The sequence below is a fragment of the Lampris incognitus genome, chromosome 8 (genome assembly GCF_029633865.1).
Source record: "Lampris incognitus isolate fLamInc1 chromosome 8, fLamInc1.hap2, whole genome shotgun sequence".
NCBI lineage: Eukaryota > Metazoa > Chordata > Actinopteri > Lampriformes > Lampridae > Lampris > Lampris incognitus.
Window position 1 is genome coordinate 12540407 of NC_079218.1, and position 18449 is coordinate 12558855.

The window sequence follows — 18449 nt, forward strand, 5'->3', positions numbered from 1 at the left end:
CGCATCTCCTCCTCCCTTCTCCCCATTTCCACTCCTCAGCCAGCGGCCTGCTGCCCACTCTCTCTCTCTCTCTCTCTCTCTCTCTCTCTCTCTCTCTCTCTCTCTCTCTCTCTCTCTCTCTCTCTCTCTCTCTCTCTCTCTCTCTCTCTCTCTCTCTCTCTCTCTCCCTCTCTCTCTCGCTCTCTCCCTGGACAGAGACAATGGCATTTCTCACGACTTTACTTTGCACGTTGTCTATGTGGGATTTACGAGCAAGTGATCAGGGCACACAGGACATGTCCTTATCATGGAATGTACCAAGAGATTTGCCCCGCCTTCAAAGCCTTCCGGCTTTAAAGAACTGCTCTGTGCTCAGACAGATCTCGTTCAGACTTGAAATGTCAAAGGAATCATCATGTAATGTTGCTAAACAGAGATGGCTGACTGTTTCACCATTACTTACAGCTGGTAATGTGCAACCTAACCCTGGCTCTGAGTTGCAGTGTATTGAGACACCATCTGATTTTAAATCTCTGTCTAGTCCAAATATTGTTCCTCTTATTTTTTATTTATTATTTTTTTACAATTTGGAATCACATATTAACAGTATTTTTACATAATCATCTTTAGTTAGATACTTTTATAAAGCGATCCATCTCTTCTGCATTTTACGGAGTAATTATAGAACACAAAAATAGAACATGGGGTGTTTTTCCATTTGAGATAAAAGAAAGAAAAAGTATAAAAACCATACATAAACAAATTTAAACAAAACAAGGGCATTTTGGGGAAATATACAATTTCCACTTCTCCCAAATTTTCTCAAATTTAATTTCCTCAGGACTCATGAAGAAAGTAATTCTTTCCATCACAAAAATGTCATAAATGATATCATACCAGTCCTCTATAGATGGGGTGTCTGGCTTAAGTCATTTCTTTGTAATTGTTTTTCTAGCAGCTACACTCAATATTCCAAATAAGTAACTTGTATTAATGTTTGTGGGTGTTGCATGTAATAGACCAAAGAGGAGTTCATCCCAATTAAAAGTAATGTTGGTCCCAAATATAGTCACTAATTCTATATAAATCTTACGCCAAAAGGTATTTACTTTTGGGCAGGCCCAAAACAAGTGGTAGTGATCGACTTCCTGGAAGCCACAAGTTCTCCAGCAGCTGGAGGAGCCTGAGTGGTGAGACGCCTGAACAGGTGTGATGAAATATCAACTAACTCTTCCAGCCAGACACTCTCCATGAGGTTGAGCTTGTTATCCTCCATTGAGATTTGCAATATTTTGTCCAAACTTCCTCTGAAATGGAACTGTTAGTTACCCTTTCCCATTTTTGTTTTATGTAAGTGGTACTTGCTATCTTAATCTCCTGAAGTCCCCTGTGTAGCCTAGAGATTACTTTAAGCCCTGGATCCATCCTATAGGCACTAACAAAAACTTTCAATAAAATATTTTCACATGCTTTTTGACTCTCTAACATAAAACTGTTCATGTGATGGCGTACCTGAAGAAATCCATAAAAGTCACTATCATTTAACCGGTATAGTCTTTTCAACGTCTCAAAGTTGCTCAGCGTCCCCTGATTAAAAAAGGTACAGTATGAGGAGAGGCCGTGATTGGCCCATCCTTTATAAATCGCATCTAATTTGTTTGGGGTAAAGTCAAGGTCGTGTTCCTCTCAATATGCACAGCTTGTTATCTAAAATAGATATCATTAGAATATGGGTTAAATCAACAGATGTAGACATTGTTGTAATATCTGAAACTTGGCTGACAAAATCAGTTATTGATAAAGATATTGAAATGGATGAATACAATGTTTATCGTGCTGGCAGACCAAAGAAAGGTAGCTGTATAGCCATTTATGTGAAATCAAAACTTCACGGCAGGGTAGTTCTGTCTCAATCAATCTGCAAGCAATTGGAATTTCTGGCAATGAATGTGGAAATTGCTAAGGGAATGTTGTTGGGTGTTATAGGCCTCCATCTACCTTAAACGATGCATTGCCGTCTTTGATGAACCTTTTATCCAGACTAAATTATAGTGAAATTGTTTAAGCTGGCAGTCTTAACTGGGTCTGGGATTGGCTAAAACCAGCATCTGACTTCCTCATACGATACCACACCTCCTCTCTCGGCACCCTGTCATATGATTTGTCTGTCACCACTAAAAATCTAAATGGCCCTAGGAGATTTTGGGAAACCATAAAATTCCTTTCTGTGAGCAATAACTCTCAAACTGTACCTACCTTTGTTATGAGGGATTATGTTACTGTTCATGGCAAAATGGAAATATTGAATTGTTTTAATGAGCATTTTATATCTTCTGGCTTTCTGTTTGACTCTGCTTCATCTACATTTGTGAAACCCTGTACTGATGTTCCAGTGGTCAGTCTTTTGATTTCGTACATTTCTTTGTGCAGGAAGTTCATAAAGCTCTAAAAGCTTTAAGTCCTAAAAAAACCATCATATCAACCTGATATGATTGATCCTTACTTTTTGAAATTGGCAGCTTATTTTGCAGCAGAGCCTCTTGTATATCTTTTTAGCCTTACAGTGGAAAATAAGGAAATACTGAAGACATGGAAATCTGCTTTTGTCCCCCCTTTATTCAAAAAGGGTGACCCAATTATTTTAAATAACTATAAGGCCATATCTAAATTACCAGTATTGGGTGAAATTCTCGAAGCTCTTGTGAGTGATCAACTTAAGGAGTTTCTATACACCAATGCCACTTTATCAACATATCAACCAGGCTTTAAAAAAAACAGCACTATCACAGCTGCACTGAAGGTGGTAAATGACATTTTTGTTGCACTTGACAAGAAGCAACATTATGCATCACTGTTTATTGATCTGTCCAAAGCTTTCGACACAGGTGACCACGATGTTTTAAAACGTTTACTTCTTAACTCAGGACTCTCAGAGTAAGCAGTCGCTAGTGTTATGTATGGATGAGGCTATTCTACCAGTGACCACTAGGTGGCACCTGTATTCTATATTGCTGTTGTCTGGGTTGTAACCAACAGAAGAAGAGTTCCTAGTAAAGCATGGAAATGAACAGCCGTGTGTGCGTTGTGGTCCCTGCATCGTGTGTGAAATTGTTTACACCATAGTGTTATTAGCCAGCTACATAATAGCTAGGTTCTCAAACTACCTTAGTAATAGGGCTCAGTGCATTAGCTATGATGGTCTACGTTCTGATTTTGTACCCATCTACAAAAGTGTACCACAGGGCTCTGTATTAGGTCCACTTTTATTCACTATTTATATAAAAAATCTGGTTCAAAACAAGTCAGATGCTAATTTTCACTTTTATTCTGATGACACTGTTATATACTACTGTGTGGCATCTCTTGTACAGGCTATTGAATACTTGCAAAATGCTTTTATTGTTACCAGAATATCCTACTTCTCATTCTCCATGCAGAAAAGACCAAGCCTATGTTGTTTACCAGCTCTAGGATTTGGCCACAAAATAGCCCTTTGGTGGTCACTCTTGAGGGAAGTGAGATAGAGGTTGTTAGCTCTTATAAATACCTGGGTATTTTGATTGATGTCTCCCTCACTTTTAAGCCACATGTGCAGTACCTGGTGAAAAAGCTGAGGCTAAAACTGGGTTTTTATTTTCGAAATAAGTTGTGTTTTTCTTTTTATGTAAAAAAGCAACATGTTGCCATGACTTTTTTACCTATGTTGGACTAAGGTGGTTTTTTTATGTATGCATGCCTCTGCTCAGTGTCTTCATGTGGTTGACACAGCTTACCATGCTTCCTTGAGTTTCGTTACAAATTGTAAAACTCTGACTCACCACTGTGAGTCATACTCTCGGGTAGGATGGCCTGCTCTAGCCACCCATAGACTCTTACATTGGTACACCTTTATATATAAGGCAATTGTTGGTCTGCGCCCACACTACCTATGTGTCTTTATCATGCAGAAAAGTGCTGGGCAGTACTCTGCATTCTCAGGACTTCTTTATGCGCTCTGTCCCAAATGCTTGTACAGAAATTGGAAAAGGGGTATTTTATTTGTGTGTTCTGCACCTTCGGCATGGAACACGTTGCAGAATTATTTGAAACGCAATTAATTAATCTGGTTAAATGCTTTTAATTCCAAAATTGAAGTATTTGAGGAAGATCCTTTGAGATGTCAGTGTTTTCAAGTTACCTGGGTACGCAACGGACTCAGAAAATTTTCTCTTTTGAAATTTGAGTTCCCCCCAGCTTGCTTGTTCTTTCTTTTTGTCTCCTTTTGTGTTTTCTGTCTGTAAATATGTGTTTTTATTTATGCTTCTGCCTGTCTTGGCCAGGTCTCCCTTGAAAAAGAGATTCTTAATCCCAATGGGACTGTCCTGGTTAAAGAGAAGTTAAATAAACACAAATAAATCACATACACAGAAAACACACAAACAGAGATTATATAACTTAATAGTTCTCCAGCTCTCATTAAACAAAATTACTTTTCTCATCATTTCCAATACGTCCCCTTAAATTTAAAACAGTATTTTCAATTCAAATTTGAAATACTGGTTTTGGTACAATGGATTTTGTATTTGAATTAGAAATACGATTTTGTAATTGAATGGCAGGAAAAGGTTCATGATATCAGATCACCAGATATAAATTACCAGAGCTTTAGAATAAATATTACTTTGCTATTCATCTATATTGCTCTTACCAATCTATTTACAGTCACTGCAGTTAATATGGAGGCCACTGGTGAAAATGCATTAAGCAGAATTTAACTTGTTGATGATGATTTAAAAAAACAAAATCAGAAAGATTCATCCACTACTTTGATGATTGGAAGATGGAAAGAGAGATTATGTCAAATCTATTCAGTACTTTAGCAGAAAGAAGATACATCTTCACAAATCCATGAACAGAGTAATTCTGCTTAAGAAGAATAACATGTCAGCATATCTTACCTGTGTGTGTGTCTACCAGTCAATGGTTCCTGAAAGTGACGTTAATTCTTGGGAAGATGCCGAGCTAAAGAAGTTACGAAGAGGAACAAAGTTGGTTAAAAAAATATATCCAGTTTAACCAGTCGAACCTGTGCTACAGGGGCAATAGTGACTCAGAGGTAGAACAGATCATCTGTGGTAACTAGAAGGTTGCTGGTTCGATCCTCGGCTCCACCTTACAAAAGGTGAGTGTGTGTGTGTGTCTGTGTGTGTCTGTGTGAGATAGAGACATTCTTCTTCCTCTTTCGGCTGCTCCCGTTAGGGGTCACCACAGCGGATCATCCGTTTCCATCTCTTCCTGTCCTCTGCATCTTCCTCTGTCACACCAGCCACCTGCATGTCCTCTCTCACCACATCCATAAACCTCCTCTTTGGCCTTCCTCTTTTCCTCTTCCCTGGCAGCTCCATATTCAGCATCCTTCTCCCAATATACCCAGCATCTTCTCCTCCACACATGTCCAAGCCATCTCAATCTTGCCTCTCTTGCTTTGTCTCCAAACCGTCCAATCTGGGCGGTCCCTCTAATATACTCCTTCCTAATCCTGTCCTTCTTCGTCACTCCCAACGAAAATCCTGGCGCTGGATCGGCTGCAAGAGCTTGGTCTGCTGCGCTGTGGGCCCAGGGACCGCGGCCTTGCCCGGAGCTGCACCAAAGAGGTCACATCGAGGGCAGACTGACAGGACGCGGAAGCAGGGCAGGCTAAGATAACTGCTAGCCCATACAGACCGGCAGTTCCGATAACACCGAGGGCGGTCTGGCAGTGGCCTGACCTGGCGTTGGCTGGTGTTTGTGATGTCGTCGTGTGGAGTGCGGGGAGGTGTGTCAAGGGTGTCTAGCTGGGAGGGCTTGGTCTGCTTCGTCAGGTTGCCACAGGGACCACGGCTCCTGCCTGGAGCGGCGCCCAAGAAGGAAACACCAAGGGTGGTCTGACAGGACGCGTAATCGGGGCACGCTAGGCTAACTGCTAGCCCATGCAGACAGGCGGTTCCGACAGTCATCCTTGGCTGGCGTTTGTTCCCTTGGACAGTGATTTTTTTTGTTGTTTTTTTTTTGGTTTGGATATGTGTTAGTTTGAATATGTGTGTTCTTCCATCCATCCATCCATCCATTATCCAAACCGCTTATCCTGCTCTCTTAATTGTGTTTTTGTCTGTATGTTGCACTGCTGTGGGCTGGGGGAAACGGCATTCCTGATCTTCCATATTGCAAGTGTCTCCTAAACCGGCCTAGTCTGTCCCTGTACATTTTCTATTGCAAAACCAGTTTACCTGTAACCTTGTTGTTTGTTTACATATGTATTTATGTGATGTTGGTGGTGAGGGAGATAACACCTGCTAGCTATTTTTTTTTTGTTTTACTTCTTATTCTTACTAATTTTGTCATGTCGTGTCTGAGCTATTGTGTTCTGTGTTGTATATGAAAATGTAATAAAGATATTCTTAAAAAATAAAATAAAATGAAAATCCCCCCAAAAGGAGGGAAAAAATGTGGCAGAACAAATAGAACAAAGAAAGTAAAAGAAGACGTGTTTTAAAAAAATAAACCACTGGTTGGGAGTTCAGGGTCTGAAGGACAGTAGAGGGGAGGGTTATAACAAGATTAAGGAATGGTCATACAGGTCTAAACAGTTCGCTCTATATGACTGGAAAGCATAATAATGGACAGTGTGAATATTGTGGAGAGGAAGAAACAGTGGACCATGCATTATTGTATTGCCAGAAGTATGACGATCATGATGATTTATTTCGAACATGTAAACATGCAGGATATAACATACGATAAGCCACCGCCGATAATCTGAAGTGATCAACAAATCCACACATCAAACTCAGTGAACAAATCTCTGTATGCATCAGATTATTTGTTACATGTTGGAAAAGGAGCAGGAGGAAGTATACACTTATTTTTTCCTGCCCCTTCTCACCTATTCTTAAGTTAATTCAGCTACTCTACATTTCAAACTCAATTCCCACTGTACTGTGTAGTTCACATTCAATGCAAGTTGTACTGAACAACACAAACTCACCTACTGTGAACAATAATAGGAAAAAAACCATCAAAAACGCACGTGAGAAAGAGAAAAAAACACATCCTAATATCATGTACCAAGAATAAACAGATCTCAATGCTGCGTACAACCCAAATATCCACTCAGTATCATAGAAAGAAAAATGGGAAGAAAAAAGTAATTAGGAACGTTTGGAGATAGGTAAAACTTTAGCAGTTAACACAACTCTTCATCGTCCCTATATCTCTTGATAATCAGTCCTTTATGTTTCTTCTTGAACTGCGTAATGTTTGTACTTTGAGTTTCATGCTCCGACTGTTCCACAATTTTACCTCACAGATTGACGTGCCCATGCTCTTCGAAGTTGTACCAACACATAATTTCTTGAAGTTTAATTTTCGTCTCAAATTATATCCCCCTTCTCTATCTGAGAATATTTTTTTGCATATTACTCAGTAGTAGATTGTTTCTTGCTTTGAACGTTATTTGTGCTGTGTTAAATTCTACTAAATCCCTGAACTTCAAGGCACTTGACTTTAAAAATAACTTGTTGGTGTGTTCACGATATCCTACATTATTAACTGTCCTTATGGCTCTTTTTTGTAATGGCTGCAGGTTGGTTTTGTAGGTGTTACCCCAAACCTCCACACAGTAGCTCAGATATGGTAAAATAAATGAACAATACAGAGTGTACAGTGATAATGATCCAGGATGTGTCTTGCTTTTCTCATGACTGAAGTGCTCCTTGCCAGCTTAGCTCGCACATATGTGATGTGAGGTTTCCAGCAGATTTTGTGGTCTAGTATCACACCTAGGAATTTGTTTTCATATGCTCTTTCTAGTTAGACATTATCAATCACTACTGGGTGTTTATTTTATAATTTCAGAACAACATTAACTTCGTTTTGTCCAGATTAAAGGATAACTTTTCTTTTGTCAAACCACCGTTTTAATCTTTCCATTTCTATTGTGGCCGTCTCCAAAAGCTGCTGTAAATTCTCACCAGAATAAAATATATTAGTGTTGCCCGAAAATAAAGCAAATTTCAATATTTTTGATACCTTGCATATATCATTTAAGTACAGAATGAACAGTTTTGGACCTAAAACTGACCCCTGGGGTACACCACAAGTAATATGCATGCATGACGATTTATGTTCACCTATCAGTACAAACTGCTGCCTGTTACTTAAATAGCTTCTTAGCCAATTCTGTACCACCCCTCTGATACTACACCTTTCCAATTTACTTATTAATCTATTGTGGTCAATAGTGTTAAACGCTTTTCTTTTTTTAGGGCTATTAATATTCCCACAGCAAGATTTGTTTGGTCTATGCAATTAGTTATTTCTTCAATTAATTCAATGAGCGCCAAAGATGTAGATCTGTTTGGTCGAAACCCGCACTGGCTGTCGGTCAGAAGATTGTGCTTCTCAATGAATTTGTCTAGTCAAACAGCAAATAGCTTTCCCAATATTTTAGAGAATTGTGACAATAATGAAATCGATCTGTAGCTTGTAAATTGGTGTCTATCGTCGGTTTTATATAACGGTGTGACTTTTGCCATTTTCATTTTGCTTGGAAGATGGACGTATGACTGAGAGAGAGAAGTTTTAAAGAATGCACCAAGAGAGATTGGAGAGCAAAATATCAGTGTAAACTACTAATAAGACCCGTGGTCTGACCCTTTAGCCGAGCGATTAGTGATGTCGCCTTGTGGTGCGGTACACCCCGTGTCGATGCCGCACCGGCCAAGAAAATAACCGGTTACATCAGTAATATTTAAGTAGGTAAGAATATTTAGGGGACAAGTGTCGGAATCTTCTAGAGCAGCGGTTCTCAACCTTTTTGGGGTCCTGGACCCCCTGCGTATCTTTGATCTACCCTGAGGACCCCTCCACCTGATCTTGGGGGAGGGGGGTTGCAATTTGATAGAAACAGTAGAAACTGCATTTTAAATTGCATTATAGCATTTATTCACTCTTTGGGGCAAAAATAAGAGCTTTCAGTTGTAACTTAGATATAGTTAACAAAACAGAATTCTTATGCAGTAACTTTCAGATGTATGTAACAAAACAGAATTCTTATTCAGTAACGTTCAGATATATGTAACAACAGAATTTTTATGCAGTAACTTTTAACAATGCAAACGGGAGCGAGATCTCTTATTAAAAAACAATAAATTACACTTGTGAAACAGATGTAATTAGAGAAAAAAGTCATGTTACCCTTTATAGTTTAGGTAGATAAAGGTCTCAGTCACATTTGAGTAAAATAATTCTATTTCTATAAATGTCATAGGATCTTTTTTTTAAAGATATTTTATTTTCACGGACCCCTTGCAATTACACCACGGACCACTAGGGGTCCGCGGACCCCGGGTTGAGAAACACTGTTCTAGAGTACTTAGGATCATCAAGACTAATGACTAGAATTCGAGAAACTATTAGTAAGTCATTTATTTTTGTTTTCATTTGGCTTCCTTTTATTTATGTAATTGTGTCTATTGTTTTGATCGTATTCCCTCGTTTGGTAGACGTATTAGAGAGGGCAGCGCTTCAGTCTACCCTCCAGATCGGTAGGTGGCAGTATTGCGCTCAAAAACTGTTCGCCAAACGGCAAAAAAATTTTCAAAGGACGCAGCGGCGGCGAGCCACCCGGAAGTAAACGTTGGCTGCTGGCAAACGCAGCCGTGTTTTCACGGCAATTTTGAACGCCGTCAACACGCGGCTAGCAGCGCACGCGTGACCTTACGGCCGGAGAAGCCGCCACTGGCGTGAAGTATAGGTTTTCCTTATGTTTAGACGACAGCCCGACCCGACAAGAAGACGTTAGTTTCCCCGAGGCTAAGCTAATCGTTGACTTTACGTGAACCTTCGGCGGTTAGTAGCATCCGCTGTTACCGTTCTATCATGTCTGGCGGCGGAGTTGTCCGTGGACCGGCGGGGAACAACGACTGCAGAGTCTACGTGGGGAATCTCCCGCCCGACATCCGCACTAAAGACGTGGAAGACGTGTTTTACAAATACGGGATGATCCGGGACATAGACCTGAAGAACCGGAGGGGAGGGCCGCCGTTCGCCTTCGTCGAGTTCGAGGATCCGAGGTGACCCTGGCCGGATTTTTTCCCTACATTTGTGCACAGCTGGACCTAAATGAGCCGCGGTAGACGACAGTAGACCGCAATCTTTGTCTCCGCTATTGCAGAGTCGGGCTTAAATCCGTTAGACCGCGGTCTTTTCCTCTTTTATTAATCAAATTTCAAATCTGTCTCGTCGGGCAGAATGAGACCGCAAACAGGTTTTGCTTCGGTTATGTAAAGTTACTTTGGACTCCCTAAATTGCCCATAGGCGCGTCTGTGCGCGCGCCGGTGTGCTTCTAGCTGTGAGGGCTAATTTGAGTTCTAACCCTCAGAATGAGGCCATCTTTGCCAAGTTAGGGTGTTTTGGCCGGTCCTCACTTCTTTAAGGGTCTGTTTTAGGGTTAGGAGTTGGGATTATATTAAGGTAAGGTTTAGAGAAGGCATGCACTTTGATGGTTAGGGTTAAGGGCTTGGGAGTGAGGTGTCCTCACATAGAAGTACAAGTGTGTGTGTGTGTGTGTCCTTTGAACTGGTGACCTGTCCAGGACGTCTCCCTGCCCACAGTGAATGATCTATTTCAAGCAAATGGGAAGGAAACCTTTCCTTCCTGCCAAACATTTTACAACTAACACTAAACTTGGCTGTCGAATGTACACACCGTAATGACAGCGTTTGTTTTAGGCATGTACCGACCGATATCACTTTTTTCACTACGGATCGCAGTTCTGAATACAAATATTAAGTGTTGGTCAATACCAAGTACCAACCTGATCCATTACTGTTGCTGAAGAGTGCAGACTAACCCCGTGTCTAGATTGCAAGCATCACATCAGCGTCGCGCTCGCGAGACCACAGCGTTCACGAGACACTGGAGCGACTGTCTGTGCCGGTTCCGTCTTGTCCGTGCATTTCAAAGCGGCGAGCAGCAAAGAGGTAGCCAAACTTCCGGTGCTGTGTGCGGTTATCCTTTGCTATGTGTGAGTATTCCTGATAGGCCTTGGTTATGATGAAGTTTGAGAGAGGAGAGAAGAAGAGAGGAATCATCAAGAGGACCAACAAACAGGCTCCTGTATATATCTTCTTCTTCCCTCGGCTGATTCCCTGTTTCTAAGGGGTCACCACGGCGGATTTTACAGTTTCCATAGGTACCCTGTGAGGGCACAGCACCAATGGCGTTGTTAACCCGGGCCTTGACCGATCCGATAATGGAGCTTCAACCGACCTGGTATGGTCTTGTCAATCCGCATAATGATTTGGCAAAATTTTATGTCGGATGCCCTTCCTGACACAACCACTAACCCTATGGACGGGGGCACAGGTAAAGCGCTGGATGCCATCCCAGCGTTCATGGACTTGGACCCATGCCTATCGCCATATATACAGTGCGTCCGGGAAGTATTCACACCCCTTCACTTTCCCCACGTTTTGTTATGTTACAGCCTTATTCCAAAATGGATTAAATTCCTTTTTTTCCCATCAATCTCCTGACAATACCCCATAATGACAAAGTGAGAGGTTTTGTAGAAATGTTTGCAAATTTATTAAAAATAAAAAAACTGAAATATTGCATGTACATAGTAAGTTTTCACACCCTTTGCTATGACACTCAAAATTGAGCTCAGGTTTATCCTGTTTCCACTGATCATCCTTGAGATGTTTCTACATCTTGATTGGAGTCCACCTGTAGTAAATTCAATTGACTGGACATGATTTGGAAAGGCACACACCTGTCTATAAAAGGTCCCACTGTTGACAGTGCATGTCAGAGCAGAAACCAAGCCATGAAGTCAAAGGAATTGTCTGTGGACCTCCAAGACAGGATTGTATCGAGGCACAGATCTGGGGAAGGGTACAAAAAAATGTCTACAGCTTTGAAGGTCCCGAAGAGCACAGTGGTCTCCATCATTCATAAATGGAAGAAGTTTGGATCCACCAGGACTCTTCCTAGAGCTGGCCGCCCAGCCAAACTAAGCAATCGGGGGAGAAGGGCCTTGGTCAGGGAGGTGACCAAGAACCCGATGGTCACTGACAGAGCTCCAGCGTTCCTCTGTGGAGATGGGAGAACCTTCCAGAAGGACAACCATCTCTGCAGCACTCCACCAATCAGACCTTTATGGTAGAGTGGCCAGACGGAAGCCTCTGCTCAGTAAAAAGCACATGACAGCCCACTTGGAGTTTGCCAGAAAGCACCTAAAGGACTCTCAGACCATGAGAAACAAGATTCTCTGGTCTGATGAAACCAAGATTGAACTCTTTGGCCTGAACGCCAAACGTCACGTCTGGAGGAAACCAGGCAGCGCTCATCACCTTGCTAATACCATCCCTACAGTGAAGCATGGTGGTGGCAGCATCATGCTGTGGGGATGTTTTTCAGTGGCAGGAACTGGGAGACTAGTCAGGATCGAGGGAAAGATGAATGGAGCAAAGTACCGAGAGATCCTTGATGAAAACCTGCTCCAGAGCGCTCAGGACCTGAGACTGGGGCAAAGGTTTACCTTTCAACACGACAACGATCCTGAGCATACAGCCAAGACAACAAAGGAGTGGCTTCGGGACAAGTCTGTGAATGTCCTTGAGTGGCCCAGCCAGAGCCCAGACTTGAACCCCATTGAACATCTCTGGAAAGACCTGAAAATAGCTGTGCAGCGACGCTCCCCATCTAACCTTACAGAGCTCGAGAGGATCTGAAGAGAAGAATGGGAGAAATACCCCAAATATAGGTGTGCCAAGCTTGTAGCTTCATACCCAAGAAGACTTGAGGCTGTAATCGCTGCCAAGGGTGCCTCAACCAAGTACTGAGTAAAGGGTGTGAATACTTATGTACATGCAATATTTCAGTTTTTTATTTTTAATAAGTTTGCAAAAAATTTCTACAGAACCTTTTTCACTTTGTCATTATAGGGTATTGTGTGTAGATTGATGAGAAAAAAAATGAATTTAATCCATTTTGGGATAAGGCTGTAACATAACAAAATGTGGGGCGAGTGAAGGGGTGTGAATACTTTACAGATGCACTGTACACACACATATATATATATATATATGATGGTGTAGATTGTGTCTATTATTGGCTATAATCAAACGGGCCAATAGATGCTGAGAGTCTGGGATTAAAAACCGGAGCAGTGTGCTGCTCTCCGACTCTGTCCACACACCCCCCCCCCCCAAAAAAGGGAGCGAAAGGAAAATGCGTGCACCATTCTGCCATCAGAAACAAAATCAAAGAACAAGGTCAGATAATAAGAAAATAAAGATGATAAAAGTTAAATAATTACAATGATAACATAATACAACCCAAAAATATATAGTTAATTGTAGTAAGCCCATAAATTTCTAAAAAACAAATATTCTAGGTTGCAAAGTGTAGCGAAATATATTAATTCACTGCCTTTTTATTGGGCAGCAACCTCGTGTTTACGCGCGTATTGTTGGAAAAAAATAGACTTGAAGCATAAATAAATGCTGCAGGTCGCAGTTACGCCCGTGAGACGCAGCTGAGACGCGAGCCTGCACGGATCCAGTGCAGATAGCCGCATAAAGGTAAGCCCTTAATGAAGGTAAGCCCTTAAGAGAGCGTATCTGTTGCATGTGAGGTGTGAGTAAAACATGCTCTGATACACTTCCGGTTTAGACACAGGGACAGGCCGTTAGTTTTTGGTCAGTGAGCAAAATAATTGAGATATGATCAGTTTGTTTTCCACCATGAAAGAATTACAGGCCTCCATATGCCAAAAAGCAGTAAATGCTAGCTATTTTTCTTTTATTCATGATGTCACTCCTGGCTTTTGGTACCAGATTTCAGTCTTGGGTAAAATCTCTTGATACCAGTACTCCATTTTAGCCTGGTATTAAATTCAGTATTGTTAATGGGTTATCCCAAAACCAGATGGTATGCCATCTTAATACTATTTATTGGTTTAAACATTCCCTTAGTAGGCCAGCTATGAAAAGTTTGTTAATCCAAAATGTTAATGGCAAAATGAATCGTTCAAATCCATCCCAAGCTTCCATCAAAAGAGGATGTGTATTTATGTTAGTCCCTGTAAGCTTTTATTTGACTAGTTGTAACTGTTTGGATTCACAGAGATGCTGAGGATGCCGTTTATGGACGTGATGGTTATGACTATGATGGCTACCGCCTGCGGGTGGAGTTTCCCCGAAGTGGACGTGGCGGTGGTAGAGGAGGTGCAGGAGGAGCAGTCGGGGCCGCGAGGGGGAGGTACGGTCCCCCGTCTCGACGCTCTGAGAACAGGGTTATTGTATCAGGTGGGTGGCTTGTCTCTCTGCTCTCTTTACATCTCTTCAAATGGCTATTTCTCCTTTGCCTGTTTCAGGAAAAAGTGTATCCGTCTCTAACTGCCCTCCTTGTATCAGGTCTTCCCCCCAGTGGGAGCTGGCAGGACCTGAAGGATCACATGAGAGAGGCAGGTGATGTATGCTATGCTGATGTGTTCCATGATGGCACCGGGGTGGTGGAATTTGTACGCAAGGAAGACATGACCTACGCCGTCCGCAAGCTGGATAACACTAAGTTTCGCTCTCATGAGGTAGGTTGGGCTCACAGCCAGAGGGTAACTCATCAAGGAATAACTCTTGGACTAGATTTTTGAATTTGGAGGGTCTCTCAAGGTAAGCCCTTAAAAACCCCCAAACGGGTTTAGTGATGAATGCAGAAGTGAAGTTAAAAACAACTGTATCGCCAGTAGTAGCCAGATTCAAGGCTGAGTGAATGCAGAACGTTGCCTGATGTGCTTTCTGGATAGTTTATTTCCCCAAAATACCTTTACTCTAAACCTGCCACTTGGGGTTATCTGTTATTGGCTAATGGTTTGCAGTTCATTGGCTCAGTCATTGCTCATGAATCATATTAACAAAGTGTTTGCTGTAATGCACGAGTGCCACTTTACAAACTACCTTGCATGTGGTAAATGCTGATAATTCTCTCATATGACACGTCATTGAATTGCCACTGGGCGTTGAGGTTTGAAAGTGGGCTCACATTTTTGTTCATTTGAGAATTGAGGCAAGAGGGGCACTAATTACCATCAACACTTACTAGAAATCATCTTTTATTTTGTTGTCCTTTTATTTTGTTCCTTTATACAGAACCAGATTTCTATAGGGTCTGAGCTAGGTGCAAGTCCGGTGTTTTCTCTGTCACACCTTGGAGAAAAAGAACTGGAACAGAACAAGGTTATCGATTAGATGGGGTCGTATTTGCCAGTGCCTAAAGTTTTGTGGCTGGCAATTTGGGTTGTTGGATCCAGACATGGGCACATTCTGTATCTCTGGATGGTAGGGTAGCAGCTGTTACCACTTTGACAGTGTTAGGGTTGTCAGCAACTCGGCACTGACGAAAGGGTTTAATGTTTGTCAAATACATCTGTACTTAGTTTTATTGTAAAGTACTGCAATTGCTGTCATTGCATTTTCTGTAATTACATGTTTGTGGACATTTTCTTCTTCCTCTGTTGACCTGTGTCACATGGAGCAGCTCGTTGGTACTCTTGGGTGTGCTTATTGATGTACATGTATATATGTGTGTGCACAAATTCAGGGAGAGACTGCCTATATCCGTGTGAAGGTGGATGGTCCTTGCAGCCCCAGCTACGGTCGTTCTCGTTCTCGCTCTCGGAGCCGCAGCCAGAGCAACTGCGGGTCCAACAGCTACTCGCCACGTCACAGCAGAGGGTCTCCACGTTATTCCCCCCGGCACTCGCACTCCCGCTCCTGAACGTAGACCCCTGACAGCTTAATTCCTCCAACCCAGCCAGCCGAACCCCTATCAACACACCTGACTATGGGCGAGAACACATCATGACACCCAACAAACCTTGCATAGCCCCTCCATGGACCGTCTGCCATGCTAAGCATTCATTGTTTTCTCTTGTGTGTTATGCCGATTCCCTCAGTTCGTTGTTGTGGGTCTCATTTTTGTTTTTGGCAAATTCTTGTTTCACCAGTTCTGATTTTATTTTTTTTTCATTTGGCTTAAATTCTCTTGCTCTGTGTTTGTGGCCTTGTCTCCCCCTCCCCCCTTTCCACACACACCCTTTCTCCCCCACCATCGCCTGACCCTTTCCCCTCTACTCTAACTTATCTCTCCATCTCTTCGTGTACCTTTTCCTCCATCCACCCAATCCAGGAGCTGTGTGGAAGGGAATGGTACCTTTTCATCATCGTATGCTTGGCGTGTTAAAGCTGTTTCTTCTCGGGGAGGGAAGATTTTCTTGTTTTACTGGCCTTGCATTTCCTGTGGTGAACTATTGTACTTTGACCTTCTCGTGTGTCTCTCTGTAGAGTTCAGAGGAGCAGGATAGGATGGGAACAGAGGAAAAGGAAACTCTTTTCATATTAGGATATACGGGAGGAGGAGGAGTCAAATATGGAGCCAATGGTAATGATGGCTGTGGCCTCTCAACTCTGAAAATTACTTGACAGGGCTTTAGTAATTATTTTTTACTCTTACCATATGCTTGACGGAAGCTGAATACTTTTACTGAATGTTATCAGCAGTATATTACTCTTTCTGTTTGCTATGCTATGGCGGATGTAGTTTTCTGCATGCCCCCCTTTATATTTCACTGTACCAGGTAACTGGACTCTTTCAGAACTCCCAAGGGCCCAGAGGCACACCTGACCTGAATTTCTTTTTGAAAAGACAAAATCAGAAATTGCTTTGCTGCGTCATGATGGCATCAATTTTAACTGTTTTCTATATTTGTTTTTGGTAGACCCATTGGTCTCTGTTCTTTTTTCTTTTTTGTTGCTGATGCTTAAGTATTCAAAATAATAGGGGTTTGTTTAGATTCGAGTGTAAATGGGGTCATTTTTGTTTCGCTCTCAAAAATCAAAATCCCTCCTATATAGATGTAATGTCATTTTTTTATTTTTTTATTTTTTACTTTTTTGCTTTGTGAAGGTTTAATTCTAACCTGCCTCCTTCTCTTTGGTTCTGCTGGTATTCTGAAGGTTTGTCTCCCCATTCCGGAGCCGGATCAGGATTCAGGATTAGGATTAGGCTTCGGGATGAATACATGGAGCAGGAGCATGGGAACATTTTACCGGGAGAGGATCCTGACCCAGCCCGTAAAACCTCACCATACTGGAATTATTATAGTAAAACTCAATTGGCTTTTAAAAACTCCAAATTATTTTTTATCCTTTTATTTTTTTGGCTCGTGTGTGGGACCTGAGACGATTACTGGCGGCATCCTGATGAGCGATTTGATATAGAAAAAAATCTTTTTTTTGGGGCTCTGCTCTAAACTACCATTTTTTTTCTCAATTAAAAAAAAAAAAGGAGTAAAGCTCGGATCAAAACCAGGAGGCGGGCTAGGAGAATGGATCCACGCACATAAGGAGAGTGGTAAATAGTGGGGTATCTGAATCAGAGGAGGAGGGAGGAGGAGGAGCAGTGGGAGGTAACAAGGGAATGTGCTGCTTTCCATGTTTTCTTTTCTTTTCCCAGGAGGATTTTGCAGTGAGAGGAAGTGCTCTGATTTTTCTAAGTATAATCTCAAAGTATCTTGGAAGTGTTGGTCTGTCAATAAAGGTTTCATTAATGGCACAGCTTGTTTTTTGTTGTTTTTAGTATTTAATGTGTCCACTATGATTATCAGATTTATCCCGTTTCAAGATGCCGGCGAGCTCAACGGTGTACAGCAAAATTCACAGGGAGATGCCTGCGGAGCAGTTCAGGCCGATATTCATTTAAATTGAATGCAGATGAATCAAGGACTCGTAAAACACAAGGATCTGTTTGTTTAGCCAATGAAATCACATTAGATACTGAAAAAAGGCAGATGGAGGAATATACAAGCTGTTTTAGATCCATTTAAATCCCCAAAATGGAAGTTTTTGTGGTATTAAATTGTAATGTGGTTAAAATTTGAAACTCATGACATCTGCATCCCAACCCAATCAGTTCTTTACAGAACAAGTTACTGAACTAATGCTGCTGAAAGCCAGTAGCCCCCCCCCCCAGCACAGACTTACATTAATATCACAAGTCTCATTCATTGTCGATGAAGGCGTTCCTAAAGGAAACATATTTATATTTCAGATACATTTACACCCAGACCACAAGTCCAGGAGCAGGGTGTGTCTCAGAGACGTAACTGGACATAAAGATAAGTCCAGACATGGATGATGCTTCAGAGAACCCCATTAGCCCGTTTGTATGGGACTGTTGAGTCAAAGTGCATTCACCCTGTGCAGCCGGGTCAGACTGGGGGGGGGGGGGGACTTGGTGCCAAGCTGGACAAGGATTAGTCTTGTCAGCTTTTAAAAGCTCTCCACAGACCCCCATTAGGATGAAGACCACTTCCATATTGCACTTACACAGTTTATATCCTTCTATATGGTCACGGTCCTGTCATACAGAGTAAATTGTCCCCTGC

The 18449-nt window shown here is 41.9% G+C and overlaps 1 protein-coding gene across 2 annotated transcripts; it reads left to right on the forward strand.

The window, feature by feature from the left end:
* Positions 1 to 9649: 9649 nt before the first annotated feature.
* Positions 9650 to 17610, forward strand: LOC130116796 (serine/arginine-rich splicing factor 1-like). 2 transcript variants are annotated; one of them, XR_008810604.1, is made up of 5 exons: positions 9650 to 10070; positions 14132 to 14313; positions 14422 to 14594; positions 15605 to 16444; positions 17020 to 17610. XR_008810604.1 is itself a non-coding variant. In XM_056284854.1 (4 exons), the coding sequence occupies exons 1-4, from the start codon at positions 9877 to 9879 to the stop codon at positions 15779 to 15781; spliced, it is 726 nt and encodes a 241-aa protein (XP_056140829.1). In that variant the 5' UTR covers positions 9650 to 9876; the 3' UTR covers positions 15782 to 17610. The 2 variants fall into 2 exon arrangements, 1 of the variants encoding a protein (XP_056140829.1); XM_056284854.1 differs by having other exon boundaries at positions 15605 to 17610.
* Positions 17611 to 18449: the final 839 nt, after the last annotated feature.